The following is an 18,701-nucleotide window of genomic DNA, read 5'->3' as shown; positions in this document are numbered from 1 at the left end:
AAGCACCCATGCTTTTTGTCTGTGAGCAACGAGCGCCAGCACTGTCTCTCTTATCCCAGCAACACTGCTTCATCTGCCACTTGTTCCTGCCTGGAACTTAGGAAGCTAGGGAACTTCGCCTCTGCAGACACCTGATAGAGGAGGCTCTGTACCCACGTGCACAATCAGGTCCATCATTGTCAGATCTGCTGGAGCCATGCTTGTCACTGACGTGAGTGCTTCCTTGGCCCTTCCTACAAGGCGCCAGCGATACCAAAGCACCTGCCAGAGTCCCATTGTGAACATGAAGGAAACAAGAACATGGCCTTAAAACCAGCTCCCTGATGGGGCCCACCTCTAAATTCAGTGTTGCCTCCCTGAAATGCACTACATCAGGTGAGACATTGTGCATCAACATGGCTTCTCCGCCTCCTAAGAAATCTCAGATGGAGCATAAATCCCAAGCACTGCTGTGAACTGCCAGCACAGCCGCCAGCCACAATAACCAGGTCTGCAGCCTTCACCTTCAGGTGGCAGCAGCATCCAGGTGTTGGCTGCAGCAGAGCCCCGGGCACCTGACTAGCAGCAAGGAGGAACCCTGGGTGCAGAGCTGGCAGGCAGGATCTAGGCAGAATTTAACCATTAAGTAAACATCCCTGGTCCAGACCACCCTACAGGACCTCCCCAGCATGGTAATTTTGGGGACAGCAGAGTTGTGTACCATCACATCTATCAGCTGAGAAAAAGGATTGTGGTAAACTCTGGAAATGGAGCCTATGACAGAATAAGCTAATACAGATAGCTCTTGTAGAAAGACAATACAAGTTTTCATTGCAGAATGGCAGATTTGAACCAAAAATTGTTCCTGAAAATGCAGCAAATATAGTCAAATTACTGTATTTGCATTGTTTGAATTGAGGCATTCCATGCATGAGAAATATCCATCTACATAATGGCAATGTTATACAGTGTAATAGTGGAGTGCCTATTTAATATTCTTTGTCATTTGAAATGGATTACAAATCGTTATTGTTTTTTTGTAAGTTGTATAGTAAATATTTAAAAGGGAGACAAATGTGAGTCTTAATAACCAGCCACTGGCAGGCCTGGGGAGGATAGATAGTTGAACAAAAAACTTGTGTGCCTATCTAATGTTGGTTGGTTTGTTGTCAGCAATTGCTGGAAGTGTGAGGCCTGGTGCAGCTCTACAGACATATACTGTATATGTGTGTTGCCTAAATAAAGACTGACAATATCTAAAGAAGGCATCATATGTGATTTTATGGTGCTACAGCTGGTTTTTCTTTTTGAAACTGATGGTTTCCCAATATCCCAGGATATTCCTAGTGACTGAACTGAGAACATTATGAATTTGAAGTATTAGAAAATACTAATCTTGTTTGTATACTTGGATAACGCTGGGAACAATGAACAAAATTTCCCACTGTACTGCATTTCAGTCTGATCAAAAAGTGCTTGACTCTTCAGTTCAATTATATGTTTTGATTCTTAGATTAAAAGATGTTTATCTTCTTAGCTTGTAGCATTTTACTCCCAAACAGAATAATAAATCAGAAATATCAGCTTCTGGAAAAATGATTCCTAAAGCTGAAGCTCTAAGGCATTGTTATTACAACAATATTCTGCATATTCTGCAGATTAGAGCTCTGACCTTTCCATTATAAACCATAATTTACCAGGATTTTTAGCTCAAGTGCAAAATTCTGTAAAACTAAAAATCAGTATGAAAGGTATGTTGAGTATGGAATTCAGTATGTTGAGCAGGAAATGATCTATGTTGTTTGCTGTCTTGGAAAAAACAAATGCCCCCATTCCCCCCCCATTAAAAAAACATTAGTTTTTCCTAATGTCTAGCCTAAACCTCCCTTGCTGCAGTTTAAGCCCATTGCTTCTTGTCCTATCATCAGAGGCCAAGAAGAACAATTTTCCTCCCTCCTCCTTGTGGCATCTTTTAGATACTTGAAAACTGCTATCCTGTCCCCTCTCAGTTGTCTCTTTTCTAAACTAAACAAGCCCATTACTTTGAGTCTTCCCTTATAGCTCATGTTTTCTAGACCTTTAATCATTTTTGTTGCTCTTCTCTGCACCTTCTCCAATTTCTCTACATCTTTCTTGAAATGTTGTGCCCACAACTGGGCACAATACTCCAACTGAGGCCTAATCAGTGCAGAGTAGAGCGGAAGAATGACTTCTCATGTCTTGCTCACAACATTCCTGTTAATGCATCCCAGAATCATGTTTGCTTTTTTTGCAACAGTGTAACACTGTTGACTCATGTGTAACTTGTGGTCCACTAGGACCCCTAAATCAGCAGTACTCCTTCCTAGACAATCACTTCCCATTCTGTATGGCTACATCTATATTGCCCAGCCTTGCGCAAGAACATATGCAAATGAGGCATGACAATGAATATCACCACGCCTCATTTACATACTTAATGAGCCACCATTTTTGCGCAAGGGGCTTTTGTGCAAGAAGGAGCAGTCTACACTGCTCTTTCTTGAGCAAAAAACCCCACTTGCGCAAGAGCCATTCTGCTGCTTATTTTCAGGCAGAACGGCTCTTGCGCAAGAGGGGAGTTTTACGCAAGAAGGACCAGTGTAGACTGCTCCTTCTTGCACAAAAGCCCCTTGCACAAAATGGTGGCTCATTAATATGCAAATGAGGCACAGTGATATTCATTGCTGTGCCCCATTTGCATATGATCTTGTGCAAGACTGGGCAATGTAGACGTAGCTTATGTGTGAAACTGATTGTTCCTTCCTAAGTGGAATACTTTGAATTTGTCTTTTTTATACTTCATCCTGTTTACCTCAGCCCATTTCTCCAGTTTGTCCAGATCATTTTTTATTTTGACCCTATCCTCAAAAGCACTTGCAACCCCTCCAAAGCTTGGTGTCAAACTTAATAATCGTACTCTCTATGACATCATATAAATCATTGATGAAGCTATTGAACAGAACCAGTCCCAAAACTGACCCCTGCAGAATCCCACTTGTTATGCTCTTCCAGCATAACTGTCAAACGTTAATAACTACTCTCTGAGAATTGTTATCCAGCCAGTTATGCACCCACCTTATAGTAGCGCCATCTAGGTTGTATTTCCCTAGTTTATTGGTAAGATGGTTATCCCACTCTTTCTGTGTCCATATTAGGCCTAAATGTTTTTTGAGAGCTTTTGAATCTGAGAGTTGTAATTGTGAGCCATAGAAATTCTCTGATCATACTGAAATATTTGGTCTTTTGTCCATCCTACCTGGAGGGTTTCTTTTCTTTTCCTTCAAAGTCAAACAATTTTTAATATAGTGGATCACTGGATAAGGGGCTGTTATTAATTTCTGCATGAGTCATTGTGAACTCTTTCTATGTGCAGACACTTCCAAGTACAGTTTGTTTGTTTGTTTTTAAACATAGTATTTATAAAACTCAGTGTGTGATTTTGCTCTTTTTCACAGATGCCATAAATTCTGGTTTCTGGATCATCAAACTCTGCTTTGCTGCTGCTGCTCCTGCTGGATGACATATTAGATGAGATGCAGAATCCATTTTGGGGGGTAAGCAAAGGATTTCTCAGGCTGAAAGAGCCGTTTTCACCTCTGGCAGCAAGAGCTTTTCTCCCGCACAGTCATATTATTAACAACAGGAACACTAAGTCTCAAAAGACAAGTAATAGACTTTCCTTTTACAGAAGCTTTGCTGGGTTCCTCCCAGCATTTTGTGAGCATCTGTCTTAAACTAAAGCCACGTCTGTGCTCGCTGGCTGACAGTGGCAGAGCTGTACCATTCATGTAGTACTAGCTCAGGTAGTCACTCTGTGTCGACAGGAGAGAGCTCTCTCATTGATATCATAAAATCACCACCACAACAGGCAACAAGCGGTGTGACAAACTCTCACACCAGCATTACGCTGTGCACACTTCCGTTTTTACCAGCCAAACTTATGTCACTCGGGTGCATGTTTCACACCGGAGTGACATAAGTTTTGCCAGCATGAGTAGTAGTGTAGACATGGCCTTGGTAGTATGTCAACTCATTTACTGGGCAAGAACAAAAGGCTCACTCTTCTTAGAACATAAGGCTCTTGTAGGGGTGCTGACGGCCATGCCAGGCTCCTAGGCAATGTGTGGAGGCCGGCTCTGCAATCCCATAAGGGGTGGGCCTCTGGCAGCAGGGGTGGGGCCAAAGACAGCCGGCCCTTCGCACTGCTTGGAGCATGCTACACAGCGTCCCAGCAGCAATTTAAAGGGCTCAGGGCTCCAGGCACCAGCTTTGCTGCAGCACCAGTGACTGGAGCCTTGACCCCCTTTGAATCACCAGGTCCCAGGGCAGTTGTCTCCTTTGCCCCCTCCTCCTATCAGCAGGCCTGGCCTCTTGTCTCCTACATGTGCTGTGGTGCCTTTGCTATATTTTAAGTAACCGAAGTTCAAATTAAACATTATACTAGAAGCCACTTATTATTAGGGACAAACCGGTCTACTTCCCACCAGTAATGGCAGAAGGCCCGTGCTTGCTGCAGATACCATGGACTGTGGTTAAATGTGCTGTAAGGTGCAAGACCAAATGCTGTCACTGGGGAGTGGGGTCTCCTACCCCTTCAGCATGTGGACTGTAGACTTCTGAGGGAGTTGGTGCTGGCAGGGACATATGTGCTTCTGCAGGACTAATTCAACTTAGCAGCAGACAGACACATTTTCTGCTCCTTGTACCCACAGTCATTCCCTTCTGTTTCCCTAGGCCCAGCAACAATCAGTAGGATTTCTGGGCTAAGGGAGGGTGCTGAGCCTGATAGGAGTGAGGAAGGAGGAGGAAGTTTACTGAGCCTAAGTGCTCTCATTCAGGGGAGGGAGGCTGATACTGGCTTTGTGTGGGGAAAGAGTAGCTCTGAGCTGTGTGCACAGGTTAGGTGGGAAGATGCATGGGTCTCAGCCTGGGGCTTCAGCTTATGCGTGCATGGGGGGTGATTTTGATGGGTGCTCAGGGGCCTTAGGAATGTTGAGGAAGAGGGGTTGGGTTCATACAGGAGAGATTGGGGTCAAATGGTGAATGAAGCTGTGGGTGAATGGTGATGTGGGTGGTGCGGGGGAGGGGAAGGTGAGGAGGTTGAGCCTGGCAGGATGATCAGTGAAGGGCTAAATCAGTTTGCTCCCAGCCTGGCCTGGCCTTCACTATACTGTGTCCCTGTTTTTCAACCAGGAAGGGTGTGGGAGAAGACAGCACTTGTCTCTTCTGTTTCCTCATCAATTGGCCTTATTCCCATTAATAGAGTTCCAAGGGACTCCTTGCCTAGTTTCCCGGTTTGAAAATGTAATTTGCAAGGTGGCATCAGGGTACAGCAGCTTGCTACCTGCAGCCCCACTGCAGGGCTTACTTTGGGAACCAGCCACCACTGCCCACAAGGGCACAGCGTCACATTCCAGCAGGCACAAAATGGCTACGTCTACACTGCACAGTTATTTTGGAATAAGGTATTCCGGAATAATTATTCTGAACTAGCATATTTCAAAATAGCATGTCTACATGGCAGGGAGGGAAGCCTCAAAATTAGTCCGAGGTAGGTTTCCCTAATGTAGACGTGCTATCTCGATTTAGAGCCTCGTGAGGCACTGAGGAGGAATAAGTTAGAATGGCCCTGGGGAGGGGCTATTTTGAAATAGCTGAAGCGGAGCAGCTACACAGCCCCTATTCTGAAATAACTATATTTCTGAATAGGCATTTTTCTTCATAGAATGAGGTTTACAGAAGTCAGAATAAGCCTCCCATTGTTTCAAAATTATTTTGAAATAATGCTATTGCTGTGTAGACGCTTGCATAGTTATTTCGAAATAATGGCCGTTATTCCAAAATAACTTTGCTGTGTAGATGCATCCAGTGAGTCCTGGATACAGAAGCTGCTTGGGTGTGCTGAATCATTTCATGCCTGGCTTCTCATCTCACGTCTCAGCTGGTGGTACCACTTTTGAGGACTTTGTTGGTGGATTCTAGGGAATGAGAGGGCAGCTGCCACCTAGCAGTATGGACTGTAGACTTAGCTGGGCCCTTTGCCATAAACTTCCTTTGAATAAATTTGACTCAGTATTAGTTTCCCTGCACAGTCACTAATGAAGAACTGGTACTGGTGCAACACATTGGCATTCTGCTTCATCCCTGTAGTGTCTTCCAGGCCACTATCCTGGGTTGCTTGTCCTGCCTGTGCCCTTCTACTGCTTCCTATCCCTGCCATTATTGCTCCTGGCTCTGCTGCAGCATCCCCCCCCATTTCAATATAAACTGATGCAGTCAAATAGCATACTTAAAATTGCATGTCATCAGCAACAGCTTAATCGTATATGCAAACTGAGCGACCCAGCCCCTTTCTGTTTAATAGATTGATCCTGAGTTTTTTTGTTTTTTTTTTGCAGGGCAGCAGTTCTCTGAGCTCTGCAAGTGGGACTGACTAGTTAAGCTGAAAAAACCAAGATAATTGATCTGCAACTTTTAAGCCCCTGGCTAAGAAGGATCTTTTACTTTTGTAAATGTAGCCCTGCCCATTCTGTCTGTCTGCTCTCAACCCTCTTAGTTTTCAAAGGAATGCCACAACAGAATTCTGGTTTTTAGGAGGCCAGGTGCACTTTATATAATAGTGAGGGAATGATAAAGATGAGTGATTAGAGTCTCAACAGATGAAAAAGAGGCAGTCAGCAAATAGAAGAAACTGAATTGAGTTCAAATAACATTTAAACTAAAGAATGAATTTGTCAGTTTTCTCGGGTAATGCGGAATTAAACAAGTCAGGGGTATCCAGGCCACATTTACAGAAAAAAACAAAACAACAACAAACCAAACCATAAACAAACAAAAACCCCCTAAGTTCCCCAACCCCATTTTGCAATTTGATCCATGTATGCATCAGTCAAGAAAGCAAACAGAATGTTAGGAATCATTAACAAAGGGCTAGAGAATAAGACAGAGAATATATTATTTCCTCTATACAAATCCATGGTATGTCTACATCTTGAATACAGTGTACAGAGGCGGTTGCCTCCTCTCAAAAAAGGTATCTTGGCATTGGAAAAAGTTCAGAAACGGGTAACAAAAATGAGTAAGTGTTTGGAAAGGCTGCCATATGAAGAGAGATTAAAAAGACCGGGGCTTTTTGGCTTAGAAAAGAGGAGCTGAAGGTGGGATATGATAGAGATCTACAAAATCATGACTTGTGTGGAGAAAGTGAATAAGAAGTTATTTACTTGTTTCCATAACATAAGAACTAGGGGGTCACCAAATGAAATGATTAGGTAGCAGGTTTAAAACAAACAAAAGGGAGTATTTCTTCACACAGCACATGAGCAGCTTGTGGAACTTCTTGCCACAGGATATATTGTGAAGAACAGGATTTTAAAAGGGTTAAAAGAACAGGGGTTTAAAAGAGCTAGATAAATTCATGCAGGTTAGCTCCATCAATACTTATTAACCGGGATGGGTAGGAATGGTGTTCCTTTATCTTTCTGCAATGTCCGTTTTTGGGGAAATGGAAATATGGTAACCACACCCTCAACTCACTGTTTTTCCTCAGTAGTGGACACAAAGGCATAGGTTTCCCACATCCTGCTTCCTAATTAAATCAGAATTGCTCAGAAAAATTTTGGACAGAGATATGAAGCATTTGCCTGAGTTTCTCATGCCGGCTGCACTTTGGCTGTAGCCGGCAATGAATTCCCATCTAGACAAAATGCTTTACCCGTTTCTGCATTTGTTCTTTTTTATTATTTGGTCTGTGACACCCAAATTCAATCAGACTGATATTTTCTAGGAACCCTATTTGTCACTGAAATCAGTCTCCTATCATCTTGGTTTATATGTAACTCAGGACCCTGGCTTGAAGATTCTTCCCATTTCCATATAAATATGCTCTCTTCTTTACTCATCCCCCCCTACCCTGGCTTACTATGCTCCCTCAAAGCACATGCACATGCCTTCATGAAACAATTGTAGACTCTGCTTAAATCCATCTTGTTCGCTGAAACAGAAATTACCACAATTTTATTACACAGGTAGGAGCTTTGCTTATCTCCTATTCTGAATATAGTTGTGGGAGCTATTAGTCCTTCAATCTCACACATGCTAGTATAGTAGAGAACAGTACTCACCTTTAGTGCAGTTTAAATGTGTAGTGTGCCCCCTCTTCTACCTATCCCAGCCACCCTCCTTTAGTGCCACTCTCCTTATGGTTTTTGATGCCAGACCCCTGTTCTTCTGGATCCTATCTCCATCTCAGCAGCCTGCAATGTCCTTCTTATTGTCCCATATGAGTTTATTTGGCAGAGCCTCCACCTGCAGGAAGTAAATATTAACACAGGATAAAACACGGCCCTAGGAGTCACTGGTGCTTACACTGGTAAAACCTGTGAATTTCTCCAGCTGTAAGTCCACATTTTGGAGCCACTCATGAGGTTAGTTTGGAGAAGGTAATAACTGCAGAAATGGAACCAAAGAAATGAGCAAATGCCCTCTCAAGCAGGCCCCCAAGGCAGCATCGGTGAGCATGCTGACACGGACAGCCTTAGCACTGAGGCCCTCAGTTCTGGCAACCTTCTTTCCCATTCACATCCCTCGCTATAGAAAACATAAAAAAATTAGTGGCCCATTGTCTGTGCACTTTGGATGGGCCCTTGATGAGCTGTGACCATGCTATTCTCTATGCAACGCTTAGCAACTTGCCTGACTGGGTTAGCTACAGCCCCAAAGTCTCACAACACGATGGTAATCTCTCCATAAATTTAACAGGCAGCAGGTAGTAGATAGTAAAATCCTCAAATCCTTATGTGCAGGTTAAAACAATTGGAGGAAGAGGGAAGAGAATGAGCATCTGTGTGTCTCCCAAATAATTTACCTACCTCAAACTAGCATATGGTGTTCTCACAACTCCATGACTGAGTCACAGGTTCAGAGATGGAGTTCAACTCCCCAGTCACTGGAGAGGTGCTGATGATCGTTGCTGGCAGGCACTCTCTTCATGGATGAATCAGGCTGCTTCTTGTCCCAGGCTTTCCCCTCAACACAAAGGGATGCAGGGTTCAAGGAGCAGATTACAAAAAGCTATTCTGAAAACCCAGTCTTTAGGCTCTCACCAGTGTGCTCAGGCATATACTCACAGCCTGGCCTAGCAGCCAGCACAGAGTTTGCCATGCACTGACAGATTTCACCTAGGGAGCTGGGTGGCTTAGTTTGGCTGGTGGTGGGGGGGAGGGGGCAGTTTTCTCACTGAACTTTTAACCATCTTTAGGCCAGAGCTTTGAGGGAAGAGGCCGTGCAGGGACAAGGCCTGGGGGGCAAGGCAGTACAAGGGGTGGGACTGGAGCGGGGGAAAGAGGTGAAGTGGGTGTGGGGGGAAGTTCCAGCGCACCTGCTGTAGTGTCTCTTTTTCAGAAATTAGAAAGTTGGCAACTCAAATCACTATGAAGAGGGAAGGGGCTAAACTTGAGGAATCCTGCTTCCCTGCCCCAGAGGCCACTTCTCGGGGGGACCCTGCATGCAGGCCAGGGATGCCCCAGCTCTGCGCACAGCCAGTCCTGACCATTCTGTGGCTAGCTCCTCACTGTTCCAAAATGGTGCCGCCCCCTCCCGGGCTCTCAGGGGATGGCATCTCATCTCAGGTTAGCTCTTCTTCCTGCACGTTCCCTTGTCAATCATTTGACTCTGCCCCTCTCAGACATGGATCTGCTTCTGAGCAGGTGCCCTGCCAGCCTCCTCGGTTCTAAACAGTGACTCTCCTCACTCTCCTTGGTTGCCTGGAAAACTGTGAGTCTGCCTTTGGTCCCCCTTCCTCACAAGGACAGTCTTCCCCCTGAGTTTCATGCACACAGAGCCCCAGATAACCTAGGTAAGCTTCTTGAGGGGGGAAGGGGAGGTTACAGATGTAAATGTCTAACTTGGTCCCTCACCATTTCTAGTCTCTTTGGTGGATATTCCAAAGGAAGGTTTGTGAAAGGGATATGGACTAGGTTTTAAATTTCATGCATAAATACCACCTAACATCACAACCAGGGCTGAAGCAAGCAGACCTATTACGTCTTGGTGTATGGACACTCAGATGGTTAGTATGCATTTTTTCTTTTGCATCTTATTGCAAAGATGTATTATTGTGTTCTGGTCCATCCTTCTCCAGAGTTGGTTCTGTTTTTCCTTTAGGGTTGAGAGGAGATGGACTCACCAAGTTAGATTTTCTATATTTTATTCATAAAAACAGATTTGCAACATTTTTTTAAAAATTGATCTCATGCAGTATAAGGGTATACAAGAAATTCCTCATTTACATTTTCTTCTGGCAGTTCCAGTCTAGTTTAAAGCATTTGTGCACTAACATCATTGGAAAATGCCATTGGGGCACAGCCTCTTCATAAATTTACAGTACTGTTTTGCTGCAGTATAAAAGAACAGAAACATTAAATAGCTATATTCACTTGGTGGTCGTGTTATCTGCAGGAAATTAAAAAAATGTCATGGGAAAAACTACAGTATCATTGAGACAAAGAATGTACTGCATGGTTTAAACCTAATAAACGGCACACAGTCAGTATTCACAAAGTTACAGACACACACACACACACTCACCTCCATCAGGCCAATACTTTTGAATTTTTCCTGCTATTTTGGATTAATATTCTACAGCGATGTTTGTGTATACATTATATACAATATTGTCCTTTTCTCTTTCACAAATTAACAGATCCCATTTAAAATAAACCAGGCCCTGATTAAATTAATAAAGCAAGAGAATACTGTCAACACACATTGAGTGACAACATCAATGCTTAAACAGAGTAATGAATTCTATTTTACCTGTGTTATACTTACATGTTTTTGTTCTAAAAGCTACAGGTACCTCCATAACCTCACTTACTGTATGTGCCAAGTGAAATATTTTTGTGATGCTCCTATTGGAAGAGTTATATTTATGGTTATTTTTGGCTGTGTGGTGAAGCTTTTTGCCAGCTTGTCAAAGCTGCAATTAAGTCCCTCAGTTAATGAGCCTTCTGTACTGTATAGCTACTGAAAGCTTCCCTTTAGTCAGCTCTAATCTGGAAGTGTTTGTGGACTATTCACTTCAGAGTGTGTGAGGTGGGCAGGCATTGGTTCAAGACAACCAAGTGTATCACGAGGCACTGCTGCTACTTTTAGTTAGAAAATATTTTAATTGGTTTGAGAAAATCACTGGTCTTAACAACTATCCAAGGCAGTGATACGTCACATCACCAATATACCGGAGAATCCTGTGGGATCAGACCTCACTTACAGTCCATGAGCTTCTCTCTAAGATTGGTTCAGTTAGAGCACCTTACAGTTATAATGCCTTAGAGTAACTTTGCTTAGGGACGTGGCACTAAGGTATGAGCTCAGAAATGAAAAATTATCAGCCTCTATCAACAGAGAGATTAAAATTCATGCTTTTCCACACGCTTATTTTTCATATTCAAACAAAATGTTCTAAGGGCTAACTTGGTTTTTGCCACCTATTACCAGTTACAACTGTCACACACGCCGGTACCAAGCAAAGGTAGTGTATATTATTGTCTATGCACTCTGCAGAAATTGCCTGCAGCCGCAAGGTGCTGTGCCCTGTTCCCCCCCCCCCCTCACTCCCCTGTCCACTAAATTAATATGATTGTAATTATGTGTGGCATAATTCAAACAAACTGTGAAAATCAATGCATCCTGTGACATGAAGATCCCGTCCATCCTCAGCTTCTTGAGTTAGCAGCCCTATGACGTTTTCTCCCAGCTTTGTCTATTACGGTCAGTAGTGTTTATTTTGAAAGATATGCAGAAAATCTGTCAAAATGAAGTCCCTGATGGTCAACACGGGAACCTGGCAATCACCACATCTAATCCCTGGAGAACTGTAAAAAGCTCTGACTCAGAACAGCAACTCTGTAGCTGGTAACGCCTCAGAGCTGTTGCTACAACTTCTGCTTCTGCCCTATGTATAGTTTGTAGTCACAGGGGGACCTTGCTATTAGCAACACAGAGTCTCAATCGCACTTGAGGGGAGGAATCATTTCTCAAAATCCTCCTTTCCCACTGAAATGAAAACAAGCAAGACTAACCAGTGCAGAATGCGTCCAACAATTTAACACAACTTTTGTAAAATGAAGTGTATCTATTTCAATAAATGTTATAGCTCTACCGTTTTATTTTTCTTACATGGACAGTATTAGTTCCATGTTTTCAGCAGCCATGTAACAGTGACAATTGAGTGTTTTTTTAAATTGTCTCATTTTTTGCAAGATTCGTATTTCCCAGCCTCCTTGTTGCTAGTAGAAATTTGGGAAGAAATATTTTCAATTACTTCTTTGTGAAGAAATAAAAACTCCATGAATAAGGCTACAGATCAAACTCCAAGTATCTCTTGCTCTTGCCTTTCCACATGAGTTACACTGGTACTCCCATGATGATGGCCTTAGCACGAGTTTCTCCGTGTGGTAAGAGCAAATAGTATGTTTATAGCAGAGTTCTATGTCTGATGTTCCGTCCAGTCATTGAGTACTTAAAAGCAGTTCAGGAAGCTCTGATCTCCCATTTCTACAGGCCAGAAACCATCACTCGAAAAGATGGTGGCACGTGTCTGTGCCGAGGACTGGCACTGGGGCTTACGCACGGACTGGCACAGCTAGCATCAACTCCTCCTATGGATGGCAAATAGGCATGATGAAGAATGGGTAGTTGTAAAGACAATCGGCGTTGTATACTGTAGAGAGAAGGAAAAAATATGTTAGCTAAAGAGGAAACCTGAATGCATGAATTCTGTCAGAATGGTTTCTCTCTCTTCTGCTATTATACAGAGGGTTAATGCCAGGAACATTTCATTTGCTGCTGTCGAGATGTACTACTGCTGCTACCAACTGCCCTTTTGGGAGTTTCTCTGACAGACTGGACAAGACAAGAGAATCTAATGGCTTGGTCTAAGTATCCCACAGCCATCTAAAATTCCCCACTCTTTTGAGATTAAATGTTAGACTGCTGATGTTTGAAAAAAAACCTTTTGCTTGCAATAAGGATAAATTAGCTAACAGAGCACACTCCTATATTGATTTACCACCATTCTGAGGTCTGGATAAATAGCCACTGAATGAATGAGTTCCAATCTATGTATAATTCCAATATTTTTGAAATAAAAATAAAGAAGTCAGTTTTGCACATCCAGCTAAGGCAAGTAAATGCATACAGACATGTGGATCCTAGAGATTTCCATCTTTTCATAGAGTTGTCTACCTTTGCGCTTTGGGGCCAATCCAATGTGATGCTGAGTGTCCCCCAAAGCCCACTGAAGTCAATGAGAGCTGTGTCAGCCCTCATGAAAATAATCAAGCCACTTACGCTTAAATCTTTATTTGAAGCTTAGCTTTAGGCACTCCGTTTTCTTACCAGACTAGTTTTTATATCACAAGACTGTTTTTTATATTCCCACCATCATAAATGGCAGACTGAAGAGAGACACTGAAGAGTGAGGAGGATAGGGAGTCTGAACTAATCTCTCCTCCCTGAAGGAAGAGGTCCTTCCAGAACAGAGCTGAGGCACATGAGCAGTCTGCTTTGTGGAGTGCCTGTGCTCTTTTTGTACTGTGGATAAACTACGGTCTTCAGTTTTCAGGGCTCTCAATCTAGCACCTTTCATAAGAAACAGAATTTACCTAGGGCTGGTCTCCATAGGAGATGGTATAACTATTCTGGTATTGTTAAACTGCTATAGCTATACACTAGTATCAGTCCCCATGTAGACACTCTTGGTGCAGAACAAGAGTGCCCTTCTTTGGCTTAACTTAAACCAGAGGTTGGCAACCTTTGTCATGCGGCCCATCAGGGTAATCTGCTGGTGGCCCGTGAGACATTTGATTTTCACTGACTGTGACCACTGGGAGCTGTGGGGGAAATGTACCTGTGGACAGTGAATGTACGCAAAATATCTTGTGGCCCTCCAGCAGGTGCCAAAATTGACAACTTCTGGTTTACATCAAGGCTGTGTCTACATTGGCATGATTTTGTGCAAAAACATGCTGCCTGTCTACACTGGCGGGGAGTTCTTGCGCAAGAACACTGACGTTTTAATGTATGAAATCAGTGCTGCTTGTGCAAGAACTATGATACTTTAGCTCAGGAATAAGCCCTCTTGCACAACTGTTCTTGCACAAGAGGCCAGTGTAGACAGGCAACATGAATTTCTTGCGCAAGAAAGCCCGATGGCTAAAATGGCTATCGGAGCTTTCTTGTGCAAGAGAGCATTTACACTGGCACGGATGCTTTTGCGCAAAAGCACATCTCTTGTGCAAACGCACATGCCAGTGTAGACACTCCCTTGCGCAAATTCTTTAACGCAAAAACTCTTGCGTTAAAAGTATTTGCGCAAAATCTTGCCAATGTAGACGTAGCCCAATTGCAAAGCAACAATGTCTAAACTGGAAGCAAGCATTGTTATATCAAAATATGAGTGTCCACATGGGGGTTGCCAGTACAACCAGGCTACGTCTACACTGGCATGATTTTCCGGAAAAGCTTTTAATGGAAAAGGTTTTCCGTTAAAAGTATTTCCGGAAAAGCGCGTCTAGATTGGCAGGACACTTTTCTGGAAAAGCACTTTTTCCGGAAAAGCGTCCGTGGCCAATCTAGACGCGCTTTTCCGCAAAAAAGCCCCAATCGTCATTTTCGCGATCGGGGCTTTTTTGCGGAAAGCACTACTGTGCTGTCTACACTGGCCCTTTTCCGGAACAGTCTTCTGGAAAAAGACTTTTGCCCGAACGGGAGCAGCATAGTTTTTCTGGAAAAGCACTGATGATTTTACATTAGATTGTCAGTGCTTTTCCGGAAATTCAAGAGGCCAGTGTAGACAGCAGGCAATTTTTTCCAGAAAAGTGGTTGATTTTCCGGAATAACTTGCCAGTGTGTAGACAGCCCTTTAGTACCTCTCATTCACACCCTACAGGCTTCCCAGGCAGGCAAGTCATGACAGAAAAGGTACTCCTGAATGCTTGCTTGTAGACGATATAGATTTGCATTTGTTGTTTGTATGTTATGCTGTCAAATGGGGATGGAGTACTAGTCACACTTTGCTCTGCTCATGAGCCAAAAATCAGTGACTATGGAGAACATAAGTGCAAATAAAATGGTCAGGTTATATAGCTGCTGCATTACTGTGCTGCAATACACAGACCAACATGGGGGCGCAAGTGATTGTAACCTGCAACCCCCTGGTCAGACAGACTCTACTCTAAATTTCAGAAAGTTCTTTTAAATGTTTTGTGAAATACAAACCAACACTGTTTATCAGGATACTGATGGCATTATATCCAATGGATTAAATTAAATCCGCTTATTGTTACTACGCTATTCAGACCTGCTATTTTGGTGGTGTCAAATGAATCATGCCCGTTCCCAAGGACTGAAGAGGTGGCGTGTTTGCTGCTTCCACGTGCTGAATCCTTATTAGTTTGGTTTTGCACTTTTTAATTGTGTTTATGGTGCCAGGGTCAATTCGAGAATTGCCAAAGCTTATTTTCCCACCAGTGAAACTGCTTACTTTGAGTATTATAAACTCTTCATTAAAGAGCTATTTGAAGCTATTCCAAGAGACTCCAGTTGCATAATAGAGTGAATGGGATTTTTCACCCATTTAAATGTCAGCCACACCACAGACAAAGTGTTTTTAATTGACTATACCAATGTTGGCTGCCGTGGGTGGCAATTCTGCTTTAACTGTACTTAAAATTTGTTTCCAGAGGGGTAGCCCTCCAGAGGGGAGATTAGAATAAACCTAACAGTTTATGGAAAAACTATCTTGAAAAATATCTAGCTCATAGTTTGAAAGGACAGAGGGGTAAAATGTCTAAAGAGAAGGTTAGCTATTTTCTATGAGAATTGTATTTCACCAGCTGTGCTTTTCCCTACCTACAACTTCTGGCCGGAGCCTTTCATGATGACTACTCATGAAGTGCTTCAAGATGGCTACATAAAAATTGAGATTCCAAAATTAGTGGATGTTCTGAAAAGGTACGGGTGTTGGTGTAGGAGAGTTTAGTATTTTAGCATCTATAGATTACATTGCAAACCCCTGTCATTGCTAGAGCTAGCCAATGGACGATAATGTAAGTACAATTCATACTGAAGTCAATTGAAGTTTGGCATACAGAGCAGCTACAGGCCAGGGCAGTGTATGATCAGGAGTGGTGGAAATGCCCTAAAAGTGCGTAGGGGACACAGGAGTCCAAACCTTGACTCAGCTGCCTGAGCCATTCCACCACACTGCAGTCCAGCCACTGCACTCTCCCTTCCCCCCGAGATCCCGCTCCCACACCAGCTCTTCCCCCCACGACCCTGTCCTCTGAGACCTCCTCTTTGCTCCCTCCCCCTGGCGTTTGTCCTTATGGCGCTTACCTATCTGTTCTGTTCCCTTGGTATGGGGAATGGAACATAGATGGGTTGACAGGTCTGTATGGAAACAGATTATTTACATTTATCACTGAAATTCTAGCAATAGTGTAGGCCCAATACTGGATAGGGAGGGTAGAACTGTCAATCACGAGGTGGGGAAGAAGGAAGCCTCTGTATAAAAAGATTTCAGGATTGTTATTCTTTGTGTCACAGTGACGCCCAGAATGGCTGTGTTAGTGTGAAGCAATGGAAAAGAGCTACAAGCCTGGCTGAGACCTCTGTGTATTCATACTATCCCCAGGCTGAATCATCACTGGGTTTTACAGTCTCTTACCATTCAACTGTTAAGTTCTCAGCTATTCTAAGTTTAAGAAGTATAGTAGAGAGTAGAGTTTAGCTCCAGTAAAACATGCCACTGTGTCATGCCAAGAGTCTACCCAAACCAGCGATGGGCAACCAAGACTAGTCAGTGGCCCCATGAGTGGCCCTCCTTTGTCTCTGTGGGCTACAAGCTTGAAATCCAATGGTGGGCAACATGTGGCCTGTGGCCCACTGAACTTGCTCCTACATCACCTCTCTGCCCCTTTTCCTTATGCTTCTTGTGTACTGGGACACTGGAGCCCCGCACTTACCTACTCCTCCCCTTCCCTCCCAGCACTTTCCTGAACACCATGAATTGCCTGAGTCTCGCCCCATCCTCAGTGCTCCTCCTCCCTTCCTCCCTGCCAGAGCTTGAACGACGGTGAATTGCTGATTTGCAACATTCAAGCTCTCGGAGGGAGGGAGGAATAACTGTAGGGGCAGGGCATGAATCAGCCAATTCATGGCATTCTGAGGGTGCATCTATACAGCACCCCTACTTTGAAATAAGCTATGTAAATTGTGTTATGCAAATTGCGTAGTTTATTTCAATCTTATTTCGAAATAGCTTATTTTGAAATTTGATGCTCTCCACGCAGCCCCACATTTCAAAATAAAGCCCTATTCTGAAACATCCCTTGTACCTCATGCAATGACGGGTAAAGGGACATCGGAATAGTAAGCCCATTATATTTTGATATCACAGGCTTGCTCTTATGAGACAGAATAGCTATTTAGCAATACCAGAGGTATAGCTCCACAGAGGAAGAGCTCCACAGTGTAGAGGTAGCCTGAAAGTGCTGGGAGGAATAGGTAAGTGTGGGGCTCCAGTGCCCCAGTGTGCAAGAAGAGGGGTAAATGCACAAAGAGGGGGTTCCTAAGCCACTGAGTGGAGCCCCAATGGTCCACATGTGACCCATGGGCCACAAGTTGCCCATCACTGACCTAAATCATTGTGATACTGGAGGTAACTCACTCAATCAGCTCCCTTTCTCAAGAGCTAATTTGCATACTGCTGTCTCATGGGTTGTGTGAAGGAGACAGAACAGATTATTTTGTCCAACTGCCCCACTTATGTGCCATTTGCCACAGTTCTTCAAAACCATGCACACAGTACAACCTCCTCCCCCTCCAATAGCCCCACAAACATACAACCCCTTACGTCAGCACACATCTCTCATTTGCCATCTGCATCACACTACCCACACACAAAATAACCCCAAATGCACATAGCACCTCACTTCAGTACACATCCCTCATCAACAACTGCACAAATCAGTGCAAATCTCTCAGCACAAACTCTCCTTCACCCCAGCACAAATCAATGCAGTTTGAACCAGCATGCCTGTGTGCGCGTGTGCACACGCACACACGCGCGCGCACACACACACGCACACACGATGTCAAACATCACTCTGAAAATTAGAATATCTAAGTCAGTGTGAAGTGGTAGAGGCAGCTACAAGCATGGTTGGGAGCTCTTTTTGTTTAGCATATCACCAGGTTCAAACATCACTAAGATTCACGGTCTGTTAGCAACCGATTATTAAGTTCTTAGTCATTTGAGGCTTCCCTCATCCCCCATGGCTTTATGAATTAAACTGGTGTGACAGCACTGTTTTCAGCTACTACTTCAATAAATATGTTCTGTATATGAAAAGATGAGGTATTCACATCTTACAAGGATTAGGAAATACTTTCCCCTCAGTAACCAGGGTGAGTAGGAGTTAACCAATAAATGTTAGCCAGTCCAGCAGATTTTAAAATGCTTAACAAGATTATGAAAAGAATTGGCTGAAGCACTCTCTGAACAATTCATGTGGATTTTTAACAAATTTGGGACATGGGGAAGTTCTAGAGGACTAGGAAAAGAAGAAAATGTTGTGCCAATATTTAAAAAGAGAATTAAAATAGGATGGACCCAGGTAACTATAGCTTGTTATGTC

The 18,701-nt window shown here is 43.5% G+C and overlaps 1 protein-coding gene and 1 long non-coding RNA gene across 2 annotated transcripts in view; one reads left to right on the top strand and one right to left on the bottom strand.

The window, feature by feature from the left end:
* The window catches only part of LOC142826787 (uncharacterized), a 32,478-nt gene extending 24,141 nt beyond the window's left edge, over positions 1–8,337 (top strand). The window contains exons 3-4 of the long non-coding RNA XR_012901031.1: positions 3,456–3,554; positions 6,399–8,337. This is a non-coding gene — a long non-coding RNA (uncharacterized LOC142826787). The remainder of the gene's footprint in view (positions 1–3,455; positions 3,555–6,398) is intronic.
* A 3,721-nt stretch (positions 8,338–12,058) lies between these two features.
* GABBR2 (gamma-aminobutyric acid type B receptor subunit 2) overlaps positions 12,059–18,701 on the bottom strand; it is an 856,335-nt gene continuing 849,692 nt past the window's right edge. Inside the window, exon 19 of the mRNA XM_075921529.1 lies at positions 12,059–12,721. Within this exon, the coding sequence (XP_075777644.1) occupies positions 12,556–12,721 (166 nt within the window). The 3' untranslated portion in view covers positions 12,059–12,555. The remainder of the gene's footprint in view (positions 12,722–18,701) is intronic.

The sequence above is a fragment of the Pelodiscus sinensis genome, chromosome 2 (assembly GCF_049634645.1).
Source record: "Pelodiscus sinensis isolate JC-2024 chromosome 2, ASM4963464v1, whole genome shotgun sequence".
Lineage (NCBI taxonomy): Eukaryota > Metazoa > Chordata > Testudines > Trionychidae > Pelodiscus > Pelodiscus sinensis.
Note: the sequence above shows the minus strand (reverse complement) of the source record. Positions and strands in the feature narration are given on the sequence as shown.